Source organism: Ascidia mentula, chromosome 7 (genome assembly GCF_947561715.1).
Source record: "Ascidia mentula chromosome 7, kaAscMent1.1, whole genome shotgun sequence".
In the NCBI taxonomy this organism is placed as follows: domain Eukaryota; kingdom Metazoa; phylum Chordata; class Ascidiacea; order Phlebobranchia; family Ascidiidae; genus Ascidia; species Ascidia mentula.
Window position 1 is genome coordinate 13,928,484 of NC_138572.1, and position 27,702 is coordinate 13,956,185.

At 40.0% G+C, this 27,702-nt stretch overlaps 1 protein-coding gene and 1 pseudogene across 1 annotated transcript; one reads left to right on the forward strand and one right to left on the reverse strand.

The window, feature by feature from the left end:
* LOC145909631 (uncharacterized) overlaps positions 1-27,702 on the forward strand; it is a 169,974-nt pseudogene that overhangs the window by 32,137 nt on the left and 110,135 nt on the right.
* LOC145908767 (uncharacterized) lies at positions 11,275-17,921 on the reverse strand. Its single transcript, XM_082996101.1, has 5 exons — positions 17,755-17,921; positions 12,420-12,918; positions 11,843-12,346; positions 11,584-11,783; positions 11,275-11,431 (listed from the first exon to the last, which is right to left on the reverse strand). The coding sequence occupies exons 1-5, from the start codon at positions 17,919-17,921 to the stop codon at positions 11,275-11,277; spliced, it is 1,527 nt and encodes a 508-aa protein (XP_082852227.1).

Consider the following 27,702-nt stretch of genomic DNA (forward strand, 5'->3'; position numbering starts at 1 on the left):
ACCTGTTGACAGAACAACTCCTATTTTTTTGTAAATTATGGTTTACGTGATAAGCAAGGGACAGTGGGCAAGTGTTCATTCGCTTCAGTTTCCTGCAAAAAAATTTGCGGAATTAAAATGAAAACGGCTTAGTAGGACAACTCGAATTACCTTATGGTTTGTGTCATGGTTGCATAAAGGGGCATGACCATTGAGGGTTAGCCTGCTTCGGAAGACAGTAGGCAAGCGCTGCAAGCTTCTGTCTCATGCATAAAATTAACAGCGTTTAAACGAAAACGGTTTGGTAGAACAACTCGAATTACCTTGTAGTTTATGTGTTGAAAGTTTCAAGCTAATTGAGTGATAAACAAGAAAACTATAGCGTCACATCATGGTTGCATAAAGGGGCATGACCATTGAGGATTAGCCTGCTTCGGAAGACAGTAGGCAAGCGCTGCGCGCTTCTGTCTCATGCATAAAACTGAGAACGTTTAAATAAAAATTGTTGGGTAGGACAACTCGAATTACCTTGTAGTTTATGTGTTGAAAGTTTCAAGCTAATTGAGTAATAAACAAGAAAACTATAGCGTCACATCGTGGTTGCATAAAGGGGCATGACCATTGAGGGTTAGCCTGTTTCGGCAGACAGCAAGCAAGTGCTGTGCGCTTCTGTCTCATGCATAAAATTAACAGCGTTTAAACGAAAACGGTTTGGTAGGACAACTCGAATTACCTTGTAGTTTATGTGTTGAAAGTTTCAAGCTAATTGAGTGATAAACAAGAAAACTATAGCGTCACATCATGGTTGCATAAAGGGGCATGACCATTGAGGGTTAGCAAGTGCTGTGCGCTTCTGTCTCATGCATAAAATTAACAGCGTTTAAACGAAAACGGTTTGGTAGGACAACTCGAATTACCTTGTAGTTTATGTGTTGAAAGTTTCAAGCTAATTGAGTGATAAACAAGAAAACTATAGCGTCACATCATGGTTGCATAAAGGGGCATGACCATTGAGGATTAGCCTGCTTCGGAAGACAGTAGGCAAGCGCTGCGCGCTTCTGTCTCATGCATAAAACTGAGAACGTTTAAATAAAAATTGTTGGGTAGGACAATTCGAATTACCTTGTAGTTTATGTGTTGAAAGTTTCAAGCTAATTGAGTAATAAACAAGAAAACTATAGCGTCACATCATGGTTGCATAAAGGGGCATGACCATTGAGGGTTAGCCTGTTTCGGCAGACAGCAAGCAAGTGCTGTGCGCTTCTGTCTCATGCATAAAATTAACAGCGTTTAAACGAAAACGGTTTGGTAGGACAACTCGAATTACCTTGTAGTTTATGTGTTGAAAGTTTCAAGCTAATTGAGCGATAAACAAGAAAACTATAGCGTCACATCATGGTTGCATAAAGGGGCATGACCATTGAGGGTTAGCCTGTTTCGGCAGACAGCAAGCAAGTGCTGTGCGCTTCTGTCTCATGCATAAAATTAACAGCGTTTAAACGAAAACGGTTTGGTAGGACAACTCGAATTACCTTGTAGTTTATGTGTTGAAAGTTTCAAGCTAATTGAGCGATAAACAAGAAAACTATAGCGTCACATCATGGTTGCATAAAGGGGCATGACCATTGAGGATTAGCCTGCTTCGGAAGACAGTAGGCAAGCGCTGCGCGCTTCTGTCTCCCGCATAAAAGTAACAGCGTTTAAACGAAAACGGTTTGGTAGGACAACTCGAATTACCTTGTAGTTTATGTGTTGAAAGTTTCAAGCTAATTGAGTGATAAACAAGAAAACTATAGCGTCACATCATGGTTGCATAAAGGGGCATGACCATTGAGGATTAGCCTGCTTCGGAAGACAGTAGGCAAGCGCTGCGCGCTTCTGTCTCATGCATAAAACTGAGAACGTTTAAATAAAAATTGTTGGGTAGGACAATTCGAATTACCTTGTAGTTTATGTGTTGAAAGTTTCAAGCTAATTGAGTAATAAACAAGAAAACTATAGCGAGTGCTGCGCGCTTCTGTCTCATGCATAAAATTAACAGCGTTTATAGGAAAACGGTTTGGTAGGACAACTCGAATTACCTTCATGTGTTAAAAATTTCAAGCCAGTTGAGTAGGAAACAAGAAAACTAGAGTGTCACATCATGGTTGCATAAAGGGGCATGACCATTTAGGGTTAGCCTGTTTCGGTGGGCGGTAGGCAAATGCTGCGCGCTTTTGTCGCTTGCATAAAATAACATTATTCTTTTGCGTTGTTCACAAATGAGGTGAGCGATTTTGGAGTGCTTTATTTTCGATGCTCGGGGATTAGTACGAACTGCGAAATTACTAACCACATCAAAATCTTTACTTCAACATCCTTTGTGTGTCTATTGTTGTTGTTTGTGACGTGAATATCGATAACATTATGAAAATAATATGCAAAAATAATTTGTGTCACACTGTCACTTTCGTTGGTACTGGTAGGGCCAATACATTCTACTTTTCTGTCCAGTGTTTGTTTTATCCAATTTGTAAAGCAACAACGTTTAGTAGTCAAAATGATTTATTGTGAAACAAGTGTAAAGCTGCAAACATGTCACTGCCGAAACAGATGTAACCTGAAATGAATTTTCTCCTGCTAATCAATACAAATGCACGTCTGAAAGAGGAACAAACCAGTGTTTAAAATTAGCGAAGGCACAATTACAATAATACAACTAACACAAATTCTTATCCCCAGATTACAGTACTACATTCAAATGTTGCACTATCATTTCAGGAAATAAAATATCACATACATCTGTTTTGCATATACATATATATATCGAAGAGCAGTTAAACACACACATTAGTATGTTTTTTTTCACATTCATTCAAAAGCTTTGGTACAAATCCTGCTTTATAATTCCCATTTCCTTCAATGCTTTCATGTTACTAGTTGGCCTGAACTACTTGTGGAAAAGCTGTTCTTGAAGTTACATCTGGTATTTTTCACTACACATAAATTGCAAAAATTATCGAATATTCTGCATCAGGAACACACTTCCATTTAAATTTTCTGCTGAACCTTCCTTCTTATATTTGTAGTTGACCATCTATTGCTTGACCACCTGAAAATAAACCTTGTGGTTTTATCGGTGCCCATGCCATTTTATTTCTTGTGTATATTGTTTATACATTTGTTTAGTAGCACAAAATACACATGATTTTTTTCCAATATTGGTGTATAGTATAAAAACTAGGATACTATGGATTAAAAAGCCCTCCAATTTTTACTTAACCTTGCTCATGTACCAACATAGCTCACTTCAATGCACACTTACCAATAAGTGAAATATAGCTGGTAGCTGTTCTTTGTTGTCTACAGCATTTTCTAAGAAATGCTTGCATCCCACGTGTTTCCTAAAACATATTTTTTACATCATTTGGCTCATAGCCATCATAAAAAAAATTGAATTGATCTAAGACTCAAAATTGATCCAATCCGTGCAACAGTAAAATCATAACTTAATAATCTGTTCTTCTGGCATATATAAAACGTAACTTTATTCACCGACGTTTCGCCTGTTATTCAACAAGGCTTCCTCAAGGTGTAAAATCATATTTGCCTCAAGTATCAAAATGTACAACAAAAACTACCAATAAAACAAAGTATTTCCACAGGATGATCGTGCACAAATTAGTGACCTATCACAATCCCACCTGGAAATAAACCAAGGCCACAATTATGCCAGGCTGAATACCAATTGTAGTTCGCAAAAAATATCAAGCCTTAATTAAAGAAGAATACATGCACAGTAAATTTATTTTATGAGGTACTGATATCTAGTGATGTGTTGCGCCGGATCCGGGTACCCGGACCCGGCCGGATATTGACCAATTTGCAATACCCGGACCCGGCCGGATAATACACTTAATTTAACCGGATAGTTGGGAAAGCATTTTTGTCCTAAAAGCGGACAAACATTTCGCAAATTACTCGTTTTTGGGACCCAGTCTGTTATACTCGCCGACGTAAGATTTTTCTGTTATTTGTTTTTTTCGTGACGTGTTATACCATATTAATAAATACCCACGTTTATTTGTTCCACTCATGACAGGCTAACCTTAACATAGCATTCTGTTTGGCAATCAAACATTTTTGCCGTAATACACGAATCGGTGTTAACAAACTGCCGGATCCAAATTATCCGGCCGGATTTGATCAATAACTATCCGGATCCGGCCGGGTCGGATAATTTGGAACTGGGAACATCACTATATCAAATTTAGTTCACAACTTTTAGCAACAGAATTACCACAATTTTCTAAGCTTGTTTGTTCTTGTCCATACAGGCCCAAAACAGCTGATGCTTAAGGAAGAACAAACATAATGTAGCTCCAAACAACGTTTCCATCACAAACTATTGTCAAATTGATGGTGACCTACATATTACAAAGGTTAACAATAAGAAAAATTAACTGACTGTTCTGCAATATTGACAACACTAAGACTTTCGCACATGTGAACATTGGGATACTGTAAAAAAACATCATTGCATTTACAGCTAATTAGCAACCCAAGTGGATAGATGGTTATGGTTTTATGATTCAAATTCGGGCTGCAACTCTCTATTTGCAGACTGTTGGTCTGTGAGACACATTATTGGCCCCTTGTTTGACCATGCATGGGCTGAAAGAGTAGCAAAAATGCTTTTTTTCAATTGTAATAAAAAATACACTCAGTTGCAATGTAGTGTCAATCCCAACTCTTTTCAGCACAATAACAATAAAAGTAGATACATATATACCTGGAATCCTTCTTTAATATCCTCCATATGGCAGTTTAAGCTACCTATGACTTTTCCAGGAAGTTGTTTCATATTTTCCAATGAAAATATTAGTGCCCTATCACGAGGTGAAACAGTCGATACATGAGAATAACATGTATATTTTTTACATGGTTTCCACGTTATATCTGTTATTTTAATTTAAGGTTTGAATTACCTGAATTAATTCATCGCCAATATTATTGCATTACACATCCACAGATCTGACCGTTGACCATTAGTAAAATAGAACACGAAACGGTGATAGCGTCCAACAATAGAGCGATAGATTCTATTTTCCCGCTTTAAATCGCTAATTGTGTCAGCTAACGAGCGCTATCTAACGACTAATTGTCGACTAATGGGGTGGTGGCGGATGCCACCCTTGAATTCACTGAAGCGTGATAAGTTTTGCTTTTAGTATTGCCTTTTTCTGCGCGTCTCGAAACAATTAAGCGTTTTCTGGCAACGACGCGCATTCAGAAAAATACACGTTACGAAGCACCCGCTTCAAGGTGACAATTCCGGTATGAAGGCTTGGCCTGAAAGTCAGAGTGACAAGCCTCTGACTTTCAGGCCAAGCCTTCATACCGGAAATTGCTTCAAAAACGGACTTGTTCGCGAGGAAACTCTAGCGGCTGACATTGCAACGAATCGCTTGACCCTTAAACTTGACATCCTCTCTTGTGAGTAACTATCAGACTGATTAAGGACCAGTATAAAAGTTATCTTAGATTTGACAAAGCAATGTGTTCCCAAAACGATAAAAGTTTATTTAATTTTTAAACTTGCTGAAAGAAAATGGTAGAAGAAATGCACAAATTAACAGTAATGGTGTTTTCAATGCAAATGAGGCGACCGCGTACTTTCTACGCAATCACTTTTTTACACAGAGCTCTCTTTTACCGGACATAGTCCGAAGAAGCAGCATACGACTGCTTATAGTCGCTATAATGTGCATATAACTATCGCCTTATTTTGCATGTGCCCAAGCAAAAACATGGACATATCGCTGAAATATCGTGCGTCGGGCCGTGGGCCGCTTGTAAAAATCCACAGTGATTTGCCTATGATGTTCAATCGCACTGGTAAATTTTTATAAGCGACTTATTTTCAGACCGCAGATAACGGCCACTCACCATAACACACTGCGAGTCAAAAAATGCATTGTGGGAGATTCATGATCCGTCCAAGTCATGCATTACATTTCACATTTGCAAACGCATGGACATCTCAAAGCGTGCAAACACGAAATTTACAGCGTTTTCAAGTGAAGACGTTCCAACGCAATCACCTTTTTTTGACTAACTTCAATGACCTAAGAATAAACACACCCAAAAATTTTGCATCAACTTTGGCACGTTTATATTGAAAACTATATGGACACTTAATTTCAAACAAACCATTTTTGTCGATGGTCAGCGCATTCGCTTTGTGTTGATTTAAATCAAGTGGATTAAAATTTTCCAGCATCGTAACTGGGGTAAGCGGGGGTGCAACTGTGGTAACTACCTCGGTAAATAAATTTGCACCACTGACAACTTCAATGATTTAAATTTCAATTGGGATGCAACACGTGGTTCAGGAGACGGTCGGGATCTCTTGACCCTTATACATTGCAGCACTTACAAGATATACATAATAAAATCTACCAAGGGAAACACTCTTAGCCAAGTGTTTTTTACAGAAAATGTAGATATGTAAGGAAAGTAGCAAGTTGTCGAGGTATACTCTGGTCATAGTCCGATTCACATACCACCCATGACTTCAGACCATATATTTGACTCACGACATACATATTATGACTGACTTGATTAGCACGAGCAGGGCGTCAATTTATGCCTTTTTCGCCATTCTAAGTGTTATAGATGTTAAGTTATGGGTATACAGTACCACGAACAGACAAACGCTATTGTTATTTACAAAAGTCCATAAATTAAATAACTTAATTATGTCTAACATATCGGTCACGCCCACCCTGCACGTTTATTTGATCTTACCACTTTCCTTTTTAGGATGTTGGACGCCAACGATTTTCCTGTTAACATGTAGTTGTCATTTCTTTGGCGTAAATGCTGGTGGAAAAAGTGGTTCGGAGACGTTGGTGCCAGTATAAGTCGTTTATTTCAAACCGCAAATAATTGTTAGGGGACAACAGCATATAACTGGAACGGTTACGTAGTGTTGAAAACTTAATGCCATCATCGTTCGGGATCCTACGGTGGCCCGTAAGGACAACGCACGATCGGCATATGAATTGCGATCGGAGTTTCAATATTCGCTGCGTGTAAATGTCCAATGTCCATGTTACGCAAACATGTGGTACATAAAGTGTGCGTACATTGATGCAGATATTTGGCAACAGGAGCATCTCAAAGACAGTTATCTTACTCCTTTTAGAGTTGTTCATATGACAGTCAGCAAACTTCTGCGAGAAACTTGTATAGCCATATGGGATATACTCGGACCTCAATATCTTAAACAACCATCAAAACAAGATTGCTTAAAAATTGCAAAGGGAAAATAATTTGAATTTTCCAAAGCATTTGAGCAATGTACTTTTCTATTGTGCTTTAAGCAGTATGTTATGTAAATTTCAAATTTGTGCTTGTAAATTTTGACTCTGGTCGCCACAGTGATGGTGGTGTATTTTGAAACTCTGTCAAAAATATGTTCCTTGTTATGTTTTAGTAGGAGATAATGCATTTCCACTTAAAAAATACATGATAATATCCTGGAAAGTACCTTCCAAGTGATAGGTTAAGTAGAGTGCGACGAGTTGTTGAAAATGCTTTCGGCAAACTGATTGTTCAAGCGTGTGTTGTGCTACATGTTAGTGGGGCTGGAGATCATATTGCTAGGTTGTTAAGGCAGACCATATCAAACTTGGTCAACATAAACAGGACCTCAAATGTTTGCTCAAATTATTATGGTAATGAAGCACGGTTTGCGGTAATTACTTCAACATTGATGGTGCTATTTCTTGGCAATGCAACATTCATGAAGTGCAACATTCTTCTTATTTTTGGCAATTAATATTGTGTGTATTGTTGCAAAAATCTCGATACAACACTTTAAAACCATTTTTTTAGATTTTGATGAAACTACTAGTGATCATCACAAGTATGTGACTTGCAGTCAAATCTAGCCATAGAATTGAAAATATGACGGAGCCAACAACAGACAGATTTCACACTTTTGGGGAATACCTGGTAGTGTCATGGAGATTACGAAGTGCAATTTTGTGTGGATTAGAGTTTCACCCAGGTTTTTGTATAGTACCGTGTTTTCGCGTTATTCATTCTATTTATATTTTAAGTTCTGTTTTTGCTGTTACTGCCATCCCATCAATTATATTTTTGTGATACATGTGGTTCGCCGTCTGCTGTTTTTGTTTTCCGTATGTATGGTATAATTCTTTTAATGAGAGCTGCAGACAGGTGTACACACTGTTTCGACCGTGGCACATGCCAGCTGTAGCAGATGATTTTGACATTACCAGTGAAAACATGGATTGTTGGGTGCATCGTATCGCAGTAGCAGCAGTGTGCATTTGGCGTCGTTTCGAGAAATCGTGCGCGGAGCCCAACAAGTCCTTGATGCAATAAAAGTTCGCTTGAATCAACGTGTTATATTTCTGACCAGCTTTGACTCAGCTGGGCCAGTTTCTTCAATCATGAGATGAGGAATAAAGGAACAAAAACCAAGCAAGATGTGGAATGTCCCAAATTAATCCACACTATTTACCAACGCAGAAGTAATACCACGCTTTCGCATAGCATCAAGGCGGGATCGCCCCACTGCGCAGGCCCTTTATATTTGGCGATCACAGCTCTAATATTATGATCATAAGGTTCACAGGCTTCGCAGCCAAGCTGGATCAGCCACTTTTCCCGACAAGTCGGAGCGAGATCTGAAAAATCAAGCTCCCGGTGAGGTTTGAACTCCAAAATTTTCGTGTCCAAAATTGTTCATGGAAATAAATATTGTTGGAATGTTTGCATCAAGTTTAATTAAAATCAATTCAATTCACGTGCGATCTTATGTCAAATGCGTTAATCAAATAGGATTTCCCAAAGTACTGGATTCAGGCTCATAATTGGCATATAGGTCGCAACATCTATGTACCCTGTTAGCCAAACCACTATACATCAAATAACACTTCTGTAATATCTTTTATACCCTTGTCTGCCAAGTTTAGGTACTTTTTAACCAGGCAATACAAACAGACTGATATTTAAATTGAGTGGGATATCTGCAACATAAATTAGTATGAACTTTTCATGAAAAAATGTTTAAATGAACAACAAAAATCATACATACACTGTGTAACAAGCCATGGAGTCGAAAATGATTTGACCATTATTTTTTGGTTTGTTTCTTATGTTTCAGGTATGTATGCAGGAAAGCTTGGCTTTGCTGGTATGTGCAACTAATTTTGACATCCACAAACAAACATGTGCTGGATTGGATCTAATCCTATTATACATCCGGATCTCGGGAACATCACCGTAAATTTTGTAAATACGGTTAACAAGTTGTGCACATAAATGCATCCGAATTTGCGTTCAATAATAAAAAGGAAATCTCTTTCCACCCGTATATCGACATTTGATCCACAGTCTGTGCAACACGCCCCCTGATTGCCCAGTTTACCCACAGGCACTGAATAGTTAACTGTCAAAACCGCTAAACTGAATAGTACCGCTAAAATGTCAAAAATCCTACCTCCCCCAGGACCAACAACCTCACTGTTATTTATGCAATTACCCCTTTCAAACTTTTATCGCCTTCCCAACACTTCATAATACAACACCTTAAACGAAAACATTAGGAGCACTTTTAAACAGCTCACTAACACACACTATCTGGAAAACACGAAACAGAATCAAACATGACACACGACCCATCAATGACATACCCAGGCACTTGATAACATCCTGCAAAACCTCTTTACGCTTAAAACTATCTATACAGCGAAATAGGGACAACCCCTTCTCGAGGAGGTCCTGGCCGACGTTGTCAACACCCTTTACCAGACAAATAGCGCCCACTCGCGGATGACGAAAACATAATGTATGAGACCATCTACGGCAATAGCCGAAATAACTGCAAAACGCCCCACTTTAGCGTACAATCGTGGACTATGTAGTCTCCACCAAATAACCACAGGATGACACTACCTTTCCGCGTACGGGTTTGTGATTGTGTTGTTATTCGCATTTGTTGTTTACCGCTCGCCATTAAATTACGCCCACCTGTGGGTAAAAATTACATGACAGACCAACCACTAGGGGTCGGTATATTTTCCCCGCACGTTTTTATTTTTTGTGTTATTGTGTTGTCACTTCATACTTGTTACTTTCGCTCGCTATTTAATTGCGCCCACTCGTGGAAGAAAACTTCCCGACGGACCAACCACTAGGGATCGATATTTTCCCCGTATGCACTTTTTTCTTTCTTTTTTTTATTGAAAAAGGACGCTAAAGGCGTACAATTGAAGAAAAGGCTAAGCAAGAAGACAAAAAACAATGGTTAAACACAATGGCGAGAAATCAGCAAAAGAGAGTCAAGTTATTTGGGTATATGCTTCAAGCAGCGTAGGACCACTTTCTTCTGTAATAATTCGTTTCGCTACAGTATTTTTCACTGGCGATGTTTAATTCTATAGATCTTGTTTTTTGCAACATGTTAACAAATTCTGTTATTGTTGGTTTCCTCTTATCGTATTTGCATCGATAAATCACAAATCTGGCACAAAGAAGAGCGCAATTTAAAAAGCATTCAAAAATATTGTTATTTTCATGTCTACCAAACAGTAAATGCGCACGAGAAAAATACAAGGGTACACGGAGTTTAGCGCTTAGCCAACTGCATACATTTTCCCAGTAATGTGCTGCGATAGGACAATTTACAAATAAATGTAAAACCGTTTCCTCGGAATTTTCGCAAAAGACACATGAACCTGTTTCTATAAACTTCAGATCTTTTAACTTTTTATTGGTCACAATGGCCCGGAGATTTAGCTTAATTTGAAAACTTATTAATTTAGTTTCCACTGTAGCTTGCGGTATATTTTTATATATTTGCCTCCAAGGTACTCTGTCATTGACTAAGTATTCCCATACAGCTTGTGCTTTGGGTTGAATTATATTGGCGGTTTGAAGCCACGAATACAAAGCCTTTGTGCTCTCGCAATGTGTCAAGATATTTTTTAAAACGTCTGTTAGGTTTTTATGTGAAGGCACTGGTCCATTGTCCCACTCCTCGGGCATGCATGCTATAAGCTTGAGAAACTTAGTCAGACTAAATTTTGTAGTAAGTGCATCATATTTCAAATATTCCCATTGTGGTCTAGTAGGTCGTTGTGGGCCATTACTCCCGCGTCTATAAATGTTTCGAAATAGAAGGGTTTACTGCGTTTTTTTAATGCTTTGTTGAGCCAGAGAGGTCTGTTGCATGCGTGGTCGAGGTTTTTGCTCAGGATTGATTTCGCAATGTTTATGTTACAACGGAGGGTTCTCAATGGGATGATGCTCCTCAAGATTGTACTTGATGGGCCGACCGTCGCGTTTAAAAGTGTCTCCAATCTGTTTGGGTGTAAGAATGGAGTTTGAAGACCCGTTATATTTTTTGTTTCCTCGCAAAATAATTCCCTGAGCGCTTTAAATTTTAGAGCCAACATATAGTTCTCAATATGTATCATGCCCGCCCCACCGTTATCCAAACTTTTACACAGGTTCACTCTTTTAATTCGTTCCCAAGATGAGCCCCATATAAATTTAAATAAGGCTCGGTCGATTTTACAAATGCACTTTTTTGGGATGATCACTGGTAGGACGCACAGTTTATATGTCAATAGAGGTATAATGAGACTCTTAGCTATTGTTATTTTGCCGAGAAGGGTTAATCCTCTGGATGCCCAAAGGTTCATTACTATGTTCGCTTTTTTTAGTGCCGGAGAAAAGTTTAGTTCGATAAGTTCCTCATCTTTGTAATCGCCAGGGTTTATGAGCTGCGCAAATACTTTGCCACAGTCACAGTTAATTATTTTATGTTTACACACAGCATTACAACACTCATAGAGTACCTTTCGCATTGGATACATTCGAAGGTGCCCTCCTCCTTTCGGAATTCTGGTTGAAAGTCCTGACAACATGGCATAAGCCGCATTGTGCTTTGACATGTCGGACATTTGCAGACTTTACTCCCCACTTCCACAAGGAACAGTTCATCTCTGCAACATTGTACCGCCACAGTCCATTCTTTCGAGCATCCCCAGCAGCGTGTTGATTTAAATTTGGAGGTAACCAAGATTTCCTCTTTACATTCTGGACAGTTCAAGGAAATTACGCTTTCGCAAAGACTAATTGACTTGCTTTTAGGCAGGTCTTCAGGGCTTCTTGTTGGTCGTTTTCTGGTGGTCCGGTTATCGATGGGCGTGCTTGCGTGAGGTGATTCCGTGGCTTGGAACTCATCGGTCAAGTTGTAATCAGCTACAGTGTTTGGCACTATCGCCCTTTGGGCTCTTATCAGTTGTAGTCGCAGCTTTCTAATCAGGTTGCTCCAGACTTGCACCTGGTGTTCCGGGATTTTTGTTACCTTGCTTTTGCTTCAATTATGATGTGTTTGCACGTTTTTATGGCTGAACATTTGCAAGCTCTGGGAAATCCAATTTACGTTTTGGGCAAACGAATTGTTTGTGACCCTTTTCCCCGATGTATTTACAGGTTGCTACCTGACCATGGTAGGTAACATAAAATTCGCAGTCCAAAATTCTGATGTAGCTTGGGATTGGGTTATCTTCTAGGTCGGATACATTCATTGTGGCGATACGCATGCCTGAAAGCAAACCTTCTCTTCCTTTACGATGTATCATCTTGGAAACATTCCCATATTTTTTTGTCAACTCTTCTGCGATTGCCTGGTTTGGAAAGGGTATTGGAATCCATCCTACAGCGACATTAACTTTGTCGTTTTCATAAAGTCGTAGGTGTTTTATCCCTTCTAGGGTACTAAGCTTTGCATATAGGTCGAGCACATGTTCTCTAGATGTACAGGTGATGTCAAAAGAGTTTTCCCTCATTTCAGCTATTCCAGTAAGCTTTTTGATTGAGTACTGTAGATTATTAAGAGTTTCCGCCTTCAAACTTAGACAGTTTGGCCGACTTTTTAGATGCTACTTGCGCGTAACTTGGCCACACTACGCGTGCTACAGGTAGAATGGTGTTGTCAGTTCATACTTGTTACTTTCGCTCGCCAGGAAGAAAACTTCCCGACGGACCAACCACTAGGGATCGATATTTTCCCCGTATGCACTTTCTTTGCATCATCATTTTTCTCGCAAAACATTAGCGCCCACTAACGGTTAACCATCTAATGTTGAAATGGTCAGGTTAAATTTATATAGTGCAACAAACAACTACATTCTTTCGGGAAAGTAATTAGTAACATGTGCGTTTTCTGCAAGAAGCAAATGGAAACTGTGTGTCATATTTTTTGTTCATACCCCATTGTAAATGTATACTGGGAGGATGTAATTTCATATTTAAGTGCTAGAATAAGACAAAATTTAATTTTAACAGATGCAGAACAACTTTTTGGTATGCATTCTGATTTGGCAAGTAAGCTTTTTTTAAATTGTGCGTTGTTGTGTGCCAGATATGTGATTTACAGTAGCAAATACGCGGAAACGTACCCGACCTTAAATGGTCGCATACTGTCTAAAGTACTCAACGCAATTTGTCATGTTTTTTTTTTAACTTTTCGCTCTGCTCCCTTTCGCTCTACTTCTTATGTGTGAATTCTGGTATCGTAAAAACACCGAAAAAAAAAATTTATATAGTGTGTTTTGTTTTATTGTTGTATCTTTTGTTGTTACCTCGTCCGATTTTCGTGGGGACAACCAGGTGCCCCGAATAAAATATTAACGGGCTACTTTTTAACTACTTAATCGTTTGCAAAGGCCCCCTGCCGTCGTTGCCGCGTCTACGACGGCTCGTGCTCATTATGCCGTATTGCTGTCCAGCGGCAGGCATACTTTCCTGTCGATGCAAACGTGGTAATTACCGCTGCACTCGGTGTTCGAAATTGTCACTCCACGTGCTTGCGAGCCGCAACCACTCAAAGTGCCCACAACTATTTGAATAAGGTAAGCATCATACGTGAGTTACCTACTGTTTCGACAAGCTTTTTTCTCTATTTAATCATTTGCAAGTTGTTCAAAGCAGTTATCGGAAGGATTTACCAGTTTGTTTTTGGAACTTCTTTTGAAACGTAATTGTCAGCTGTGAATGTGTTTGGAGGAAATTCTTGAGGTCGCTTGTTTAGCCAGCCCGGCCCTTTTTAGGGCCACTATTTCGTACGTTTTAGTAGAGGTTAGCGACGTAGCCGGGCCCGATCTGTGCAAGCTAAAGATCCGAGAATTTGGAAGTGGACGCCCGTTTCAATCCCGGGCTGAAGCGTCCCGAAATCTTAACGTTGCTGCGGCAACATAACATTCGTTGGCGGACCTTCCTAGAAGGTCTGTTGCAGTTCTCTAACGGCAGAGTAAAGTTTTACTGCCCCACCAAGGATAAGGCGCGTGAATTCGCCATGACACTTCGAGCGACCGGAAAGCCGGTTTACGCAACCGCGAGATGTGAAGATGAAGAATGTGTTACACTTACCAAGGTCCCCCCGCGTATACCAATGCCGCGCCCCAAACTCTCAGTCTAGAATAGATCGAATTTACCTCTCCCTTTCCTTATCTCCCAATAATCATCTTTTTACTCCTTGCCCCTTTTCGGACCATGACTCAGTTTCGGTCTCTCTTAACCTTATCTCTTCTCCACCCAGAGGCCGTGGCACATGGAAAAATAATACTAAAACTCTTAATGGCTAACACTTAAATTTAAATTTGCCTAAACAATCCCGAGAAGAAACTTACACCCTACAGCAACAACTCGAAACTTTATATTCTAATCAAAACCTTCCAATACCGGACCCCTCTAATTTATTCGCTAAAATTCCCCTCAAATTAATTCCGGACCAACACATTGAAACCTTATGAATCCCCATCACGCAACATGAAATTAGAAAAACTCTTTCCCTCTGGCAAAACCCCAGACCGTCGGGGCCGACCTCACCCAAGCTCTTAACTTCTCATATTTTAATTCTGTTTCACCCCTTCAGAATACAACCTTGAACATCTTACCCTTATCTTAAAAAAAATGACTCCCGGCCAATCTCTCTTTTAAATACGGACCTTAAAATTATTCACAAGCTTCTAAATTTCATACTCAAACCCTTCATTCCCGAAATTCTTTCTTCAAATCAATTCGCTACCCCGGCTCTTCCACCACCGACGCAACTTCTCTCCTACGCGATCTTCACCATCACGCTTCCTCCATCAATTCGTCTTAGATTTCTGTTTATGATCTGTTGTGACAGACTTATTGAGGCCACTGAGCAAAGCCAGCCCAGCCCTTGTAAGGGCTGCTTTTGTTTTGAGAGGAGAAGTGAGCTGCCAGTAGCCACCCCGTGCGTTATTTGTGGAGACGCACAAAAAAATTTGCTTAACTACGCCCAGTAGTTTCCCGGCCTGCTGTTCCGGCCGGAAATGTGCAACCGACCCAAATCTTGATGTTGAAGCCCGTTTCAACCCAGGGCTTAAGAAGCTAGATCTTTATAAGCTGCTAAAACAGCTTAAAGGCGTAATTCCCTACCCAAACGGCAAAGTTCTGTTCAACTGCGCCTCCGCCGAAAAAGCTAAGGAGCTTGCTGCCACTATTAGAGCAAGTGGCAAGGCAGACTACGCCAACGCTCATTGCGATGACGAGATCCGGGTGTTTCTGTCTAAAGTTCACCCGCGAAGTAAAATGTCGGCATTACTAAACTTTATGTCGAAGTACGCCCCAGTCAAAAAAGGGTGGAAGGTGTATGACGACGAGAGCGTATATGGTGGTAAGCGGGTGATTATCATGAGGGATTCTGTATTGGCCCAAAATCATATCCCCGAGCGCCTGCGTCTGGGCAATAAAACAATCGAAGTTACGTATGAAGGGCAACTTCACATACCAAAACGCATACACCCCCTTGGAATTCAATTTAGGCCACATCACAATCATTCACAAGAAAAACGACCCCACCCTTTTGACCAATTTCCGCCCCATTACCTACTTAACACCGACCTCAAAATCCTAAACCTTCGCATCAAGCCCTTTATTTCGTTAATTCTCTCCACCTCAGACGCAACCACACTTCTACGCGATTTATATTCTCATGCTTCTTCAATTAATTCGTTCTTCGTTTCTCTTGATTTAAAAAAGCCTTTGACTCTATTTCCTTCCCATGGTCACTCCTTCAATTAAATCTTAAACGTTTCCCCCTCTCTTTACTCAATATCTTTCTGCTCTTCACTCTAGCGCCCACTCCCGGGTCTTCGTCAATGGCTTCGCCACAAGGGATTTTACCATCAGGAGAGGTGTCAGACAAGGAGACCCCCTTAGTCTGAACCTCTTCCTTATTGCTTTAGACCCGTTTCCCTCTTATCATTTCGACCCCTGTGCCATGCCGCAATATTCCCAAGGCAATTGCTTACGCCGATGACGTCACCCTCGTGGTGGCGCATCGGCAGTCCCTCTGTAACTCCCTGTCATTAATAAATTTTCTAAATTCACCCGGTCTTAAACTGAACCCCGCCAAAACAGAAGCAATTGCCATCCTCCACCCTCTCGTAGACGACCCCTATTAGAATCAAATTAAATGGAACCCAGATATTCTCTCTAAAACTCTACTTTTACCTGAAATTTCGTACTTGGAAAAACTTACCCCCTACCACCTCAGCAACGAGAGCGGGTCGACGGCATTGTGGCAAGCTTTGTCGGAGGCCCAAACGTACCAACTTTGCCCATCAACATCCTGGCAGCCCGCCGTGACCTTGGTGGTTGCGGCGCGGCAAATCTCCCCCTCTATGCTAATCTGTCCCTTCTCTTTTCTATTAAAAATTATTACAAACACTGCATTTTGGACACCCCAACAACCCCCCAACTTTCCCTCTTTGAATACAACCTCGGCCTCCCCTTATCCAATTTATACAACTTTAGAATACGAAACAACCTCCCCCACGCCACATCACCCTCCTCTCACTATCAATACATTCTCTCCCTTATCAATTCCTTTAAACCCTCCGAACAAGAATTACTCTGTCCCAATTCAAAACCCCTTTATACCCGCATAACAAACCATTCCCAACACCCATTCACGCACACACATACACCACCCCATTTTTTCTCAATTACCTCAAAACCTTCAATTACCCCCAATGTCATCTATGTAATTACCCCATGGAAACCTTCAGTCACCTCTTTCATTCCTGTCCCTCGATACAACCAATTCTATCCCTCGTCAAAAACACCCTCAACTCCCTCCTCAACAACACCTTCACATATTTAACTTTCCCTAAAACCCCCCTGTCAGACTACCCTTACTCCTCAACCATTGTAGCCTTATTAAACACGTCCCTCATCCACACCATCTGGAAGACCCGTAACCGTATCAAACATGACCCCCGTCCTTTACTTAATATACCCCAACACCTGACCCGATCCATCAAACAGACTTTACACTTTCGCCTTACTTTACAAAGGAGCAGGTCTAACGCCGATCTTGAAGGTGTCTTGGCCGACGTCGTCCAACACCTAAATTAAAACCTATTCCCCGGGCAACCAACTCACTCATCATTTAATTTTCGTCGTCTGCAATTCTGTAAAAAAAAATTTTTCCCGTGCATCGTTTCGTCGTCCGCAATTGTGTAATTTTTGTAAAACCACCATTATCACCCACCACCTGTTTGTTTATTTTTGCGTATACAATGCCGTCGTTTTTGCGCATATGTACTCTCAATGTTAACGGCCTAGGCCAGGCAGCAGGCACCCAAGAGGAGGGCCCTGTTTCAATACCTTTCCTCTTTGAACTTTGACCTTTATTGCTTACAAGAAACTCACTCTACTCCCCAAACCGAATCCCTCTGGAAGTCCAAATGGACATCCGGCCCAATCCTCTTAAACTCGGCACCTCTGAAGGGCTCTGCCCGAGGAGGTGTCGCTGTTCTTCTAAACACCTCCAATCTTCGAATTCGTAAATCCGTTTCCGACTCTGACATTTCAACCATGACCCACACCTTTCACTTAGTTAATATATACGCACCCTCCGGCACAAAAAATACATATTCAATGACAAATTCTTCGAGTCTCTCTTCCCCTATTTCTCCTCGTCCCACCCCATAGCATTCGCCGGTGATTTTCATTGTGTAGTCGACCCAGCCCTGGACAAATACCCCCTAATAGCCAACCGACAACCAAGTTATTCCCTCGTTAATTTAATATCCACATTCGACCCACAAGACGCCTTTTGCACCCTTCACCCAACTCTCCGTCAATACTCCTTTCGCGCCCCAAGGACCCAGTCATTCATAGACAGAATATATATATCTTCCAAAAACCAATTCCAAAACATCATTCCTTTCCCCTTGTCCATTTTTCCAACACCTTGGACTACTGGGTAATCCTGAAACTTAAATACCTTGCCCAAACCCATTCGAAACTCCTGGTCCAACAATCGCGACACAAAACCCAAACCTAACAATTCGAAAAGTAGCGCCAAAATCTTAACGAAAACCCATGACCTGAAAATTTTGATAAATAAGGATCTTAACATTTCGAAATCCCGCACCTCTATTCTGAAATCCCTTTCTTCCGACCCTCAATTTAAAAACATATCAGACAAATCCCCTTATTCCAAATAAACACCGTTCCGCCGCCGCACTCCCCTACTTGAATTACAGGACAACCACGGCCTCCTTTCTACCCTAAAAGAGCTTATAACGCACACCCGACAATTTTTTAACACACTTCATGCAGATCAACAATTACCAGCACCTCAAATTGCCTTCTCGCTACACCCGATTAGAAAGTATTTTGAATATGACGTGGTGCAGAATAACTCAATTGCTCTGCGAGAAAAAAAGGTTGTGATTATTAAAGTGTGCCATTTTTCGTACCCTGTATCGTATGATTTCGCACCCTGTAAACATTCCAACGTTAATTGCACAGGAATGTGATTAACCACGGTTGCATTACCCAAGGGCCAGTCTTAATTTGTACGTGCTATTGCTTAATGCTTCTATCGAATACAAGAACACAACAGGGACCATGCTTCCAACCTACAACAGCATGTCATCAGACATCACGAAAAAGTGTACGCTGATTTTTTTAAGGAAAAGGTAATTGTCAAATCAGGCAATATACCTACAGGCATTTCGGCCAAAAAGTAAAAAACCGATGGTGATAGACGCCAATCCACCCTCGATCAAGCGTTTTTCAAAACAATTAAGGTAAATTTTGACGCAACAATCTTGTTAAATGCATGTTTGGAATTGGTGACTGTCAATGGACGACCATTTAAAATGGTTAATGACAGTGGGTTTCCGAAAATCATTGACCCAATGCTTGCTGGAATGGACGACAAAATATCAATCAGCGCTGAAACGATACGCAGCAGAGTTTTAAATTTGGCCGACCATATCAAAGATGAAATAAGATCAGAAGTTAAAGGAAGTCTGGTGTCATTAAAGGTAGACATTGCGACTCGGCTCGTCAATCATAGGCGTTAACATGCAGTTCATTAAGGAAATACTTTGGTTATGAAAGAAATAACTCGACGCCACACAGCCGTTCACTTGACGGCGGTTTTTACAGATGTTGTTCGCATGTACAACTTACAACTCAATCAGATTCACAGCATTACAACCGACAATGGCGCCAACATGATAAATAAGGACGAGAAAGAATGCCGGGTACATCACAGGAATACGACACATTTCCTGATTCTGAGAGTAAAGATGTGCTTCAGGGCGACTGTTCGACGACGCATGAAATTTAGGTGGAATTAATTCAGGATTTGTGTATATTTGATGCTCCTCTTCCGTCTCACCAAAGTACCATCATTAGGAATACGTTGTGCCACACATACTTTAACTGGCTGTGGAAGACGCAATAAATCACAGCTCTTTGAGTGAAAACATAGTGAAAGCAATAAATCTGTGCAAAAAGTTGAGAAATCCTTCGATCATGGTGGTGTTGAAAAAACTTAAATTAAACAAACCGATTTTGGACTGCCCATTCCTTGGAAGGGAAGATTGTGAAGAAATGGCCGCATCTAATCACGAACTTTACCTACCTGAGTGCGAAAGGCAAACTTTTATGCGCATCCTTGCTGCATTGCAGCCTGCGAAGATTGCAACCAAATCTCTCCAAAGTGATCAACTTACTTTAGGCGATTTTTACTGCATTTGCAATGAAACAATCAATTTACAAACATGCTAGAAGTCGAATAACCCACAAAAATAAGTTTCTGCAGTCTTGACGGAAAAGTTAAATCAGATTTAACTCCATCGTCAGCCGCTTCGAACGAGAAAATCACACCGTCACAGCATGACGCCGGCTGGTGTGAATCCCGCCTAATTTTGTCAACGGTCAAACATGCAAGATACTGTTTTGGAAAATGTATTGCTAATTCGAATGTAAATGTGGAGTTTACTTGAAATAAAATGAAACCTGGGAGAGATAATATATCGTGCATTACGTTTTAAATTCAAAACAACATTTTAAACACGTACCTTGCTTCTACAGTACATCAAAGGCAGCGAGGATACTGAAGGACAATCAAATTAGTTTTGTTCAGTTAACAAACTGGCGGAAAGTGTACAGACTATAGTCATTTGTGTCCATGCGCCAGATCGCTTCAAGCTATTGATTTGCTTGAACCGGAATTGAATCTGAACACGTCACTTGCAGTAGTGCATAACCTTTTCACTGCTAAAACTGTATATTTTACAATCGCACAATGAGTTTATCTCTTTGCGATCATTGTTTTTTTTTTACAAAGCAGGAGCTCTATTATACCTGCTCGATTAGACAAGCAGTAAAAGTGTATTACATGATTCCAAAAATACTGCTGAGTGATTTTCTGCAGACTTTTGGTTTAACTCGTAAAAACATCAAATAACAAACTATAAACTATTGGCTTTTCGAACAATGTATCCAGAAATGTACAACACCATGGCTTGGATTTCATCAAATGATACTTTTTTCTGCCAAACTATTAAACAATTCAATATCCGAATCAGACCATTTGTAGCTGCACAATGACATAACAACATTCCGCTGCAATGCCAGTTTAGCTTTAATAATCGCATGTTTTTCGAGAACTTGCTGGGTGTTGATAAAATATGTTCCCCCTCGTCTAAGCTTTCCAAATGCTTTTTCTAGTGGGTCAGTAGAAAATTGTCCAAGTTGATTGCAAAATAAACTTTGTAATAGAAATAAGACCTTTACATGTATGATACATGTTAATAAACTTAATGGGGCCTGCATTATCTGCACTCTGTGTTTCCAATGCGACTACAGTCCCACAAAATACCCTTTTACAGGTTTGCACATTTGGGCGCTCAATAGGTCAAGGATACACACAAACATAATTCAGCTTTAAATAGTGTCCTCAAGAAAAATATTCAATATGGTAAAGTTTTGTGCCAAACAGGATAGGGACGTTTAGAAACAACGTACACAATTCATCTTGATGTCGTGTTTATTTGCATTAAAAAATAATAATAAACTTGCTGTTTGTGAAGAAAACCGACAATCACCAACATATCATTGATCTGCAACATCTTCTGCTAAACATTTATACCGAGGAAAAAGGTCCAAGAACGCAACAGCAAACGAAGATCAAGTCAGCATTGATCTACACATACACAGGATGGGAAGAAGAACCCCACCTGTTCATTACAACACAGGGATATGTTGAAAACAGACATGTTACCTCCGTGCTAACGAATCACCGCTTCAATCCGTGTTGTTGGTGACTGATAGCAACGGGAGGAACATTGTCTGCCCCCAGTATGTCTACGGAAATAGGTTCGATCCAGTCGACGTCATCATGCTGGATCTTGGCACAAACCACTTAGCTTCCCGTCGTGTTGAACACCACCACCGCAGCCTCGGGGCCGAGTTTCAGCAGTTGATTGAGGTTTGTTAACAGAAGTAAGCACGATGCCAGGTTGGTTAAAAGAATACTGTATCTGGCGTCAACAGCAGTATGGTATGTGCATTTTGTTTTAACACTCGACAGATTGTTGTGGCGTCAACCAAGTACTTCGAAACCTCGCGGGAGAACTGGAGCAACAACCTTCATCTCTCGGACGTATGGCTGAGCCATTACATGTACAGTCTGGAACCCTATGTCCATACTCTTCTTATGCCACATGTTTATTTTCAAATAAATTAAACTGTAGGTTTTGTATTTAGCAGAAAGAGTTATAGTGTTGTAAGTCTTTATGACAATCAACATGCGGGCTGTGTTGTTTTAATGAAATACCTCACTATTTTTAAATAACGCCGAGGATTAAGACCTGTTGATGCGCCGGCTGGGCACAAAAGAGTCGGTTTCGTACAATCGGATGCTATCAACAAACAACCGAAACCAAAGAACGAGGAAATGAATTCTCTACCATCGAAACCGGGTGCTAAGGAAAAACCAAACATATCAGCCGTCAATCTTCCATCTAAACCGGTATCCGAATCATCCAGATCAAAGTCGGGTGTCAATCTTGCATCCAAAATATTATAATTAATCCTAAATCGTCTGTTTGCATGTATGTCGGTACTAATCCGTTACTGAGTCTCTGTCAGCCATAGAGAGACGATTCAAAGAAATCAAACTTTCACTTCCATCAATAACGGTATCTTAAACCAAGGAAACAAGTTCCTGGTTTAATTCATCAAACAAAAGGTGATGTAGGGATTTTTCGTTTAACTTGCAATTTAATTGCTTGTCAGAGTTTTACTAGTGTACTTTGGATACTTTCTGTTTTGTAGGCAGTACTGCGATATTGCAAACGTGTGATTGGTTTGCCTAATGCTCTTTTGTTGTGCTTTTTGCTTTGTTTGTCAGGAGTGGTGGCGATTTTGAATTGCTTGAGACTGTTGCTGAAGCACATATTGGCCTTGTTTCCTTATAATTGCGCCAAGCCCCCAGCAAACAAACAACGTGTTTTGTCGGTCGACAAGTTGCTTTTCTTCAAAACGTTTTGTCAACAATCTGCCCCTTCCTGCTCGTTTGGTAATGACAGGCGGTGCTGGGCGTTTTGTTGCGTCAGGGGACAAGATTAGTGCCATTGCCAAGTATTTAATTACACATGACCTCAACCACTTTGATGTAAAAACAGAAAAGGAGTTTTTGCAAAGCAACACATTTTGGCAAGATAAATATATGACGAAACGCGTAATACTTTTAAACTTTTGCAAATTAAATCGAGAAAAAATACATTTGATTGTCATAAAAATACTTTTGAGAACTACCCAAATACGACAAACTTACTGTCAGCAAGAACAATGCTAACACACAAACCAAACAAGATTATTTCGAAATTAACCAAGTTTGAATAAAAAGCGACAAATTCAGGAAAATGGTTGAAAACCAATGCAAAGGAACTGTCAGTTTGTATTCCAATGTAGTTAAGTTGCACTGCGTTTATAATACTCCGTATGATGGCAGGTTGATGGTTGAGTGCGAAACTTTTGTTTCACCCGGGCTGTGTTGCCGCAGCTTTGTCAGTTAATCAATGGAATCGGTCTCATTTGGTTTGTGCTGGAATGTTTTTAAAGCCACGTTTTGCGCACAAATCGACCGTTGACAAAATAACTGATCGCAATGCAGACGAAAATGGAACCGAAGATACAGACACGTTAGTTCGAATCAATTCGCATGTCGATCGCACGGTTTCCGACAGTGACGATGGCACGTCAACTGTTTGTTTTACGGAAGTGACAATGGTTTAAATGACACTGTAGATAACAGCTCAAATTCTTTTAGTTCGAATGATGAGAAATCCACAAATTTGTATATTCCGCCTACTTATACTCCTGAAAGCGCCTAGTGTTATAGCACCACTTGAGCGTTGCAGCCTTGGCGACAAAATTCCAGCAAGATTTTATGCGATGCTTATCGTGATCATGCTCACCAAGTTCACAATGACAAAATTTATCACCCCTGTTTACGCATCTGATTGTAGCGGCACTTGTTCTGCAGGTTTTTAATGGTCGTAATGAGGATTGTGTTGTTTCAGATGGTTATGATGATAGCAATAACGTGATTTTTGATGCGAGTGAGATTGGTGCTGACATTCGTTTGAAATTTGGACGTTCCGTTGAAATTGATTCCAGTGTTGCATTTGTAATTTCAGTTCAGGAATGGAAAGAAATAACGGGAAATCATTTGGGAAACAATTTATATGTGGATTTGATAACAAGGAATGATGATTGCTACAGAGAGGGATGGGTAAACTTGTATTGTGCGCATAAGAAGTGTGAGAATTGCAGGTGTGAAGTTAAATTTGTGGTGACGTTTGGGTCTTTCGTTGACAAAGTTGAAGGGCACGCCAAGGTTTCTGGTATGCGAAACCATTGTTATGGGTGTCAAAAATGTGGACGGGAACGGAAGAACGCTGGCTGAAATCCGCCTTGAAATGCTAAAAAAGGAGAAAATTATATTCGAACTGTAGCCATTCATCCCCTAGACGTTGCATTGTATTGTAATAGTCAGATCAAAATATTTAGTCATTTTACTACTGGAAGTGTCCTCAGACGACAAGAAATCCGAAAAAGGGTGACGCTACACTTTCTTTGGCAACTTTTTTGACAACGCGCCATGATTCAAATACATCCATAACTTTTTGGAAAAACTCATGTTTGAAATTGTGCAGCCTGGCATAAAAAGCCCTCGATGCCACGTGGAATGCTGTTTTTAAGGCATTATTACTATGTTTCCATGTCGCGATTTGGCTTAGCCCAAAATGTTTGGTCCTAAAACGGGTCGTGTTTCCATGTCGCGTACGCATTCAAGCGTAACAATTTTTCGCCCTTCACTGATCGTGTCGCGGGGTTTTTGAAAGTGCGAAAACCTGACAAATCGTCTCTATCGGACGCTTGTGTCTCAAAAAAGTTGGATTCGAACTGTGTGGCAGTTGTTTTAGTGTCTTTCCGCACTTTTAATTAGTTTTTTTCCAATTTTGTGCATAGTACAATAACCATGGTTCAACCTTGAAAACAGATTGGCAAAGTTCTTCCAAACAACACAAGAGGTATGTTTAACTTGACGTTTATTACTAATAATGAAAAAAACAACCACTGTCAATCTTACAGATATTTGAGAATCACTGGAGAGAGATGATTACTGCCATACAAGTGCAAAACTGGAAAAAATTATGAATATTTTCCATTGTCCTTAAAAAATAAACAAAATGGTCAGAACATGTTTTCACAGTCCTTGCTTGTCAGGCCACAACTTCTTTTTTTAAGAGTGTTTCAAGGGTAATGGAAATGTAGCATGTTCAACAATTTAAATGAACTTTGACTTCCAGAACTATTTTCTAGTTCATTTTCTTGCATAACTAATTAATAAGTGTATTTCAACAACAGTTGGTCATTGTGCTAGCTCTGGATCTGGGAAAATGACACAAAAAAATCATTCTATGTGTTTTATCTCCAAAGCTATTAAGTACCTAATCTGATGCAGTTATCTAGAATGTGGAAAAGCTATTGTGTTCACCAATTTGTAATACCATATATTGCATGAACATGCAAAAACTTTTATATGGTTATCAATGCATCCACAGCACTCTTGTCCACTTTCTAAGTTAAATTTATGCACAAAACTTACCATCAAAATGTTACATTAAAAACTGCAGTTGAACATAACATCCATGCATAAAAGGATGAGAAAGGCATATAATCCAATGTGATTAGTAAATCAAAAAAACCAAAGGCCCCTGGCAGGCTGTCGATCGCACACCGTATCAATAATAATGTATTAAAATCCAAACACAGCGATCTTCAGACAGCTCAGATCGATTTATTTAGAGAAAAATATATTTCGCCTCAAACGGCATCATCAGTTTCTCCATTTACCAAAACTGCCTTATTCAAATAGGCATATAATCCACTTGCAAAGTAATAAAACGCCCCTTGCTACCCATCAAAAAAGAAATATATTCACAATAAAAGCGATTAACGGAGGCTGTAAGTAACTGAGGACATTCATTTAAACACCGTGCAAAACGCGCGTTAAATTAATCGAAAAAGCTGCTGTTTACTGCGCAAAAAACTACTAAACCCTGCAGCAGTCATTACATGGCCGAAAAATTACTTGGCCAAAGTCAGTTAAGGACCACCTATTTTGTTGGCCCAAGGCCTGCGTCAGAATTGCGCTTATACTTTATAATCGTTGAAGATTTAAAAAAAACTATTGCAATGAGGGCTGCTAAAATTTTTTGTCATAAACCTATCTGTAGTGGATAATGTTTTGTAGCGACACTTTAGCTGAGTTTTTATATTCTTATTAATTACGAAGCTTCTTCACTTGTTGAATTTCCTTTGATTAAACACGAACTCAAACTGACCGCGACGGAATTGGTGACAATGCAATAGAGAAAACTGATTATTTTTTTTACTGCTAAAGCAACTGATAGTTTACAGGAGAAACATTTGCCATTTTATCGCGAAAAAAAAGGTTTGGTGATTTCTTTATGTCTGATATTATTTATAAGCAACATGTGGATCCCAAAATTTCGAAAAACATATTACAACCATTTCGCGAATATGCTCAACCTCCAAACTGATGCTAGGAGTTTTGTCTCGGCAATGTATCACAAACAAAAAGTCCATTGTACTGGGTTTAAGAATACAGATCATCAAACAATAATGCGTGAAGATTACACTCGAGGTATAATAGAAAAACATTTTCGTGATTTTAAATGGTAGGCATATCAAAAATGCCTAGTTGCTATTATTCATCTAATGCAGCTTCAAAACGAATTAAATACAGAAATGGAACAACATGAAACCTTCTCCATTTGTCTCACCATACATTTTTTGTCCCCCTAATTTGTAAACCAATAGCAGACCCATAGAAGTACTAATATGCGTCCTTCAGTTACAGCAGCCGGCTGAACTAAGAAGCTACAGTCATACAAATCGTACAAGCAGTAACTATAGAAACAAAAATATATTTTGGCATATTACAGTTTGTCGCTGCTGTTGACACATGATACAACTCTGTGGTGTTTGTTTTTTTCTGCTCGTTCAGTCCCATGTCTACCTCGGCCCTCTGCTGCGTGTAGCTCATGTTGGTACTGATATGAACGCAGTTAGTGTTCGAAACGTCTACTGTAGGTAACATAATTAGTAGAATATACTGCTATTTTTGTTGCCAGGCATACTAATTAATCAGAATTGCTCTTCTGGCACTTAGTTTCTAAAGTGTTTATTGGAAACCAACGTTTCGTCTGCCATCCGGCGAGACTTCTTCAGGGTTATGTCAACAGTAAAGCATCACGCACATAAAACACTAAAAACACAAGGAAAAAGGAATAGATAACACTGGCACCGCTTGCATCGTCACGTGAACCAGGTGTGTAGCGGGGCGTAACATTTACACCTGGTTCACATGACGATGCAAGCGGTGCCAGTGTTATCTATTCCTTTTTCCTTGTGTTTTTAGTGTTTTATGTGCGTGATGCTTTGTGTGTAGCGGGGCGTAACATTTACACCTGGTTCACGTGACGATGCATTCAGGCCTTTCAGATATGATTTCAGCTGGGGATGATGTTATGGCATACGAAAGGTTTCCGATGCGAGACCTATTGGCAGTTCGTGGTGCCACACTTACAAAGCAATTATCAATGCCAGCAGTCACTAAAACCAAGCGTATTGCAAAGGGTTTAACACACTTCCACAGACAACCCGGGTGACACGAACGTGGATGTTTTAGAAAGGAAAAGGCAGTCCTTGGCAGATGTTTTTCAAAAAGTCAGATAAACGGATTGTTTTCTTTCT

What these genes read in the sequence shown, in the direction of transcription:
- LOC145908767 (XM_082996101.1), bottom strand. Translation starts at nt 17,921, where the DNA reads ATGGTTGAAATGTCAGAGTCGGAAACGGATTTACGAATTCGAAGATTG. An exon ending in GATTCGGTTTGGGGAGTAGA is followed by an intron (nt 12,919 to 17,754) that starts GTGAGTTTCTTG and finishes AAACTGTCTAAG; the next exon opens with TTTGAAGGCGGAAACTCTTA. An exon ending in ATTTCCCAGAGCTTGCAAAT is followed by an intron (nt 12,347 to 12,419) that starts GTTCAGCCATAA and finishes CCGGAACACCAG; the next exon opens with GTGCAAGTCTGGAGCAACCT.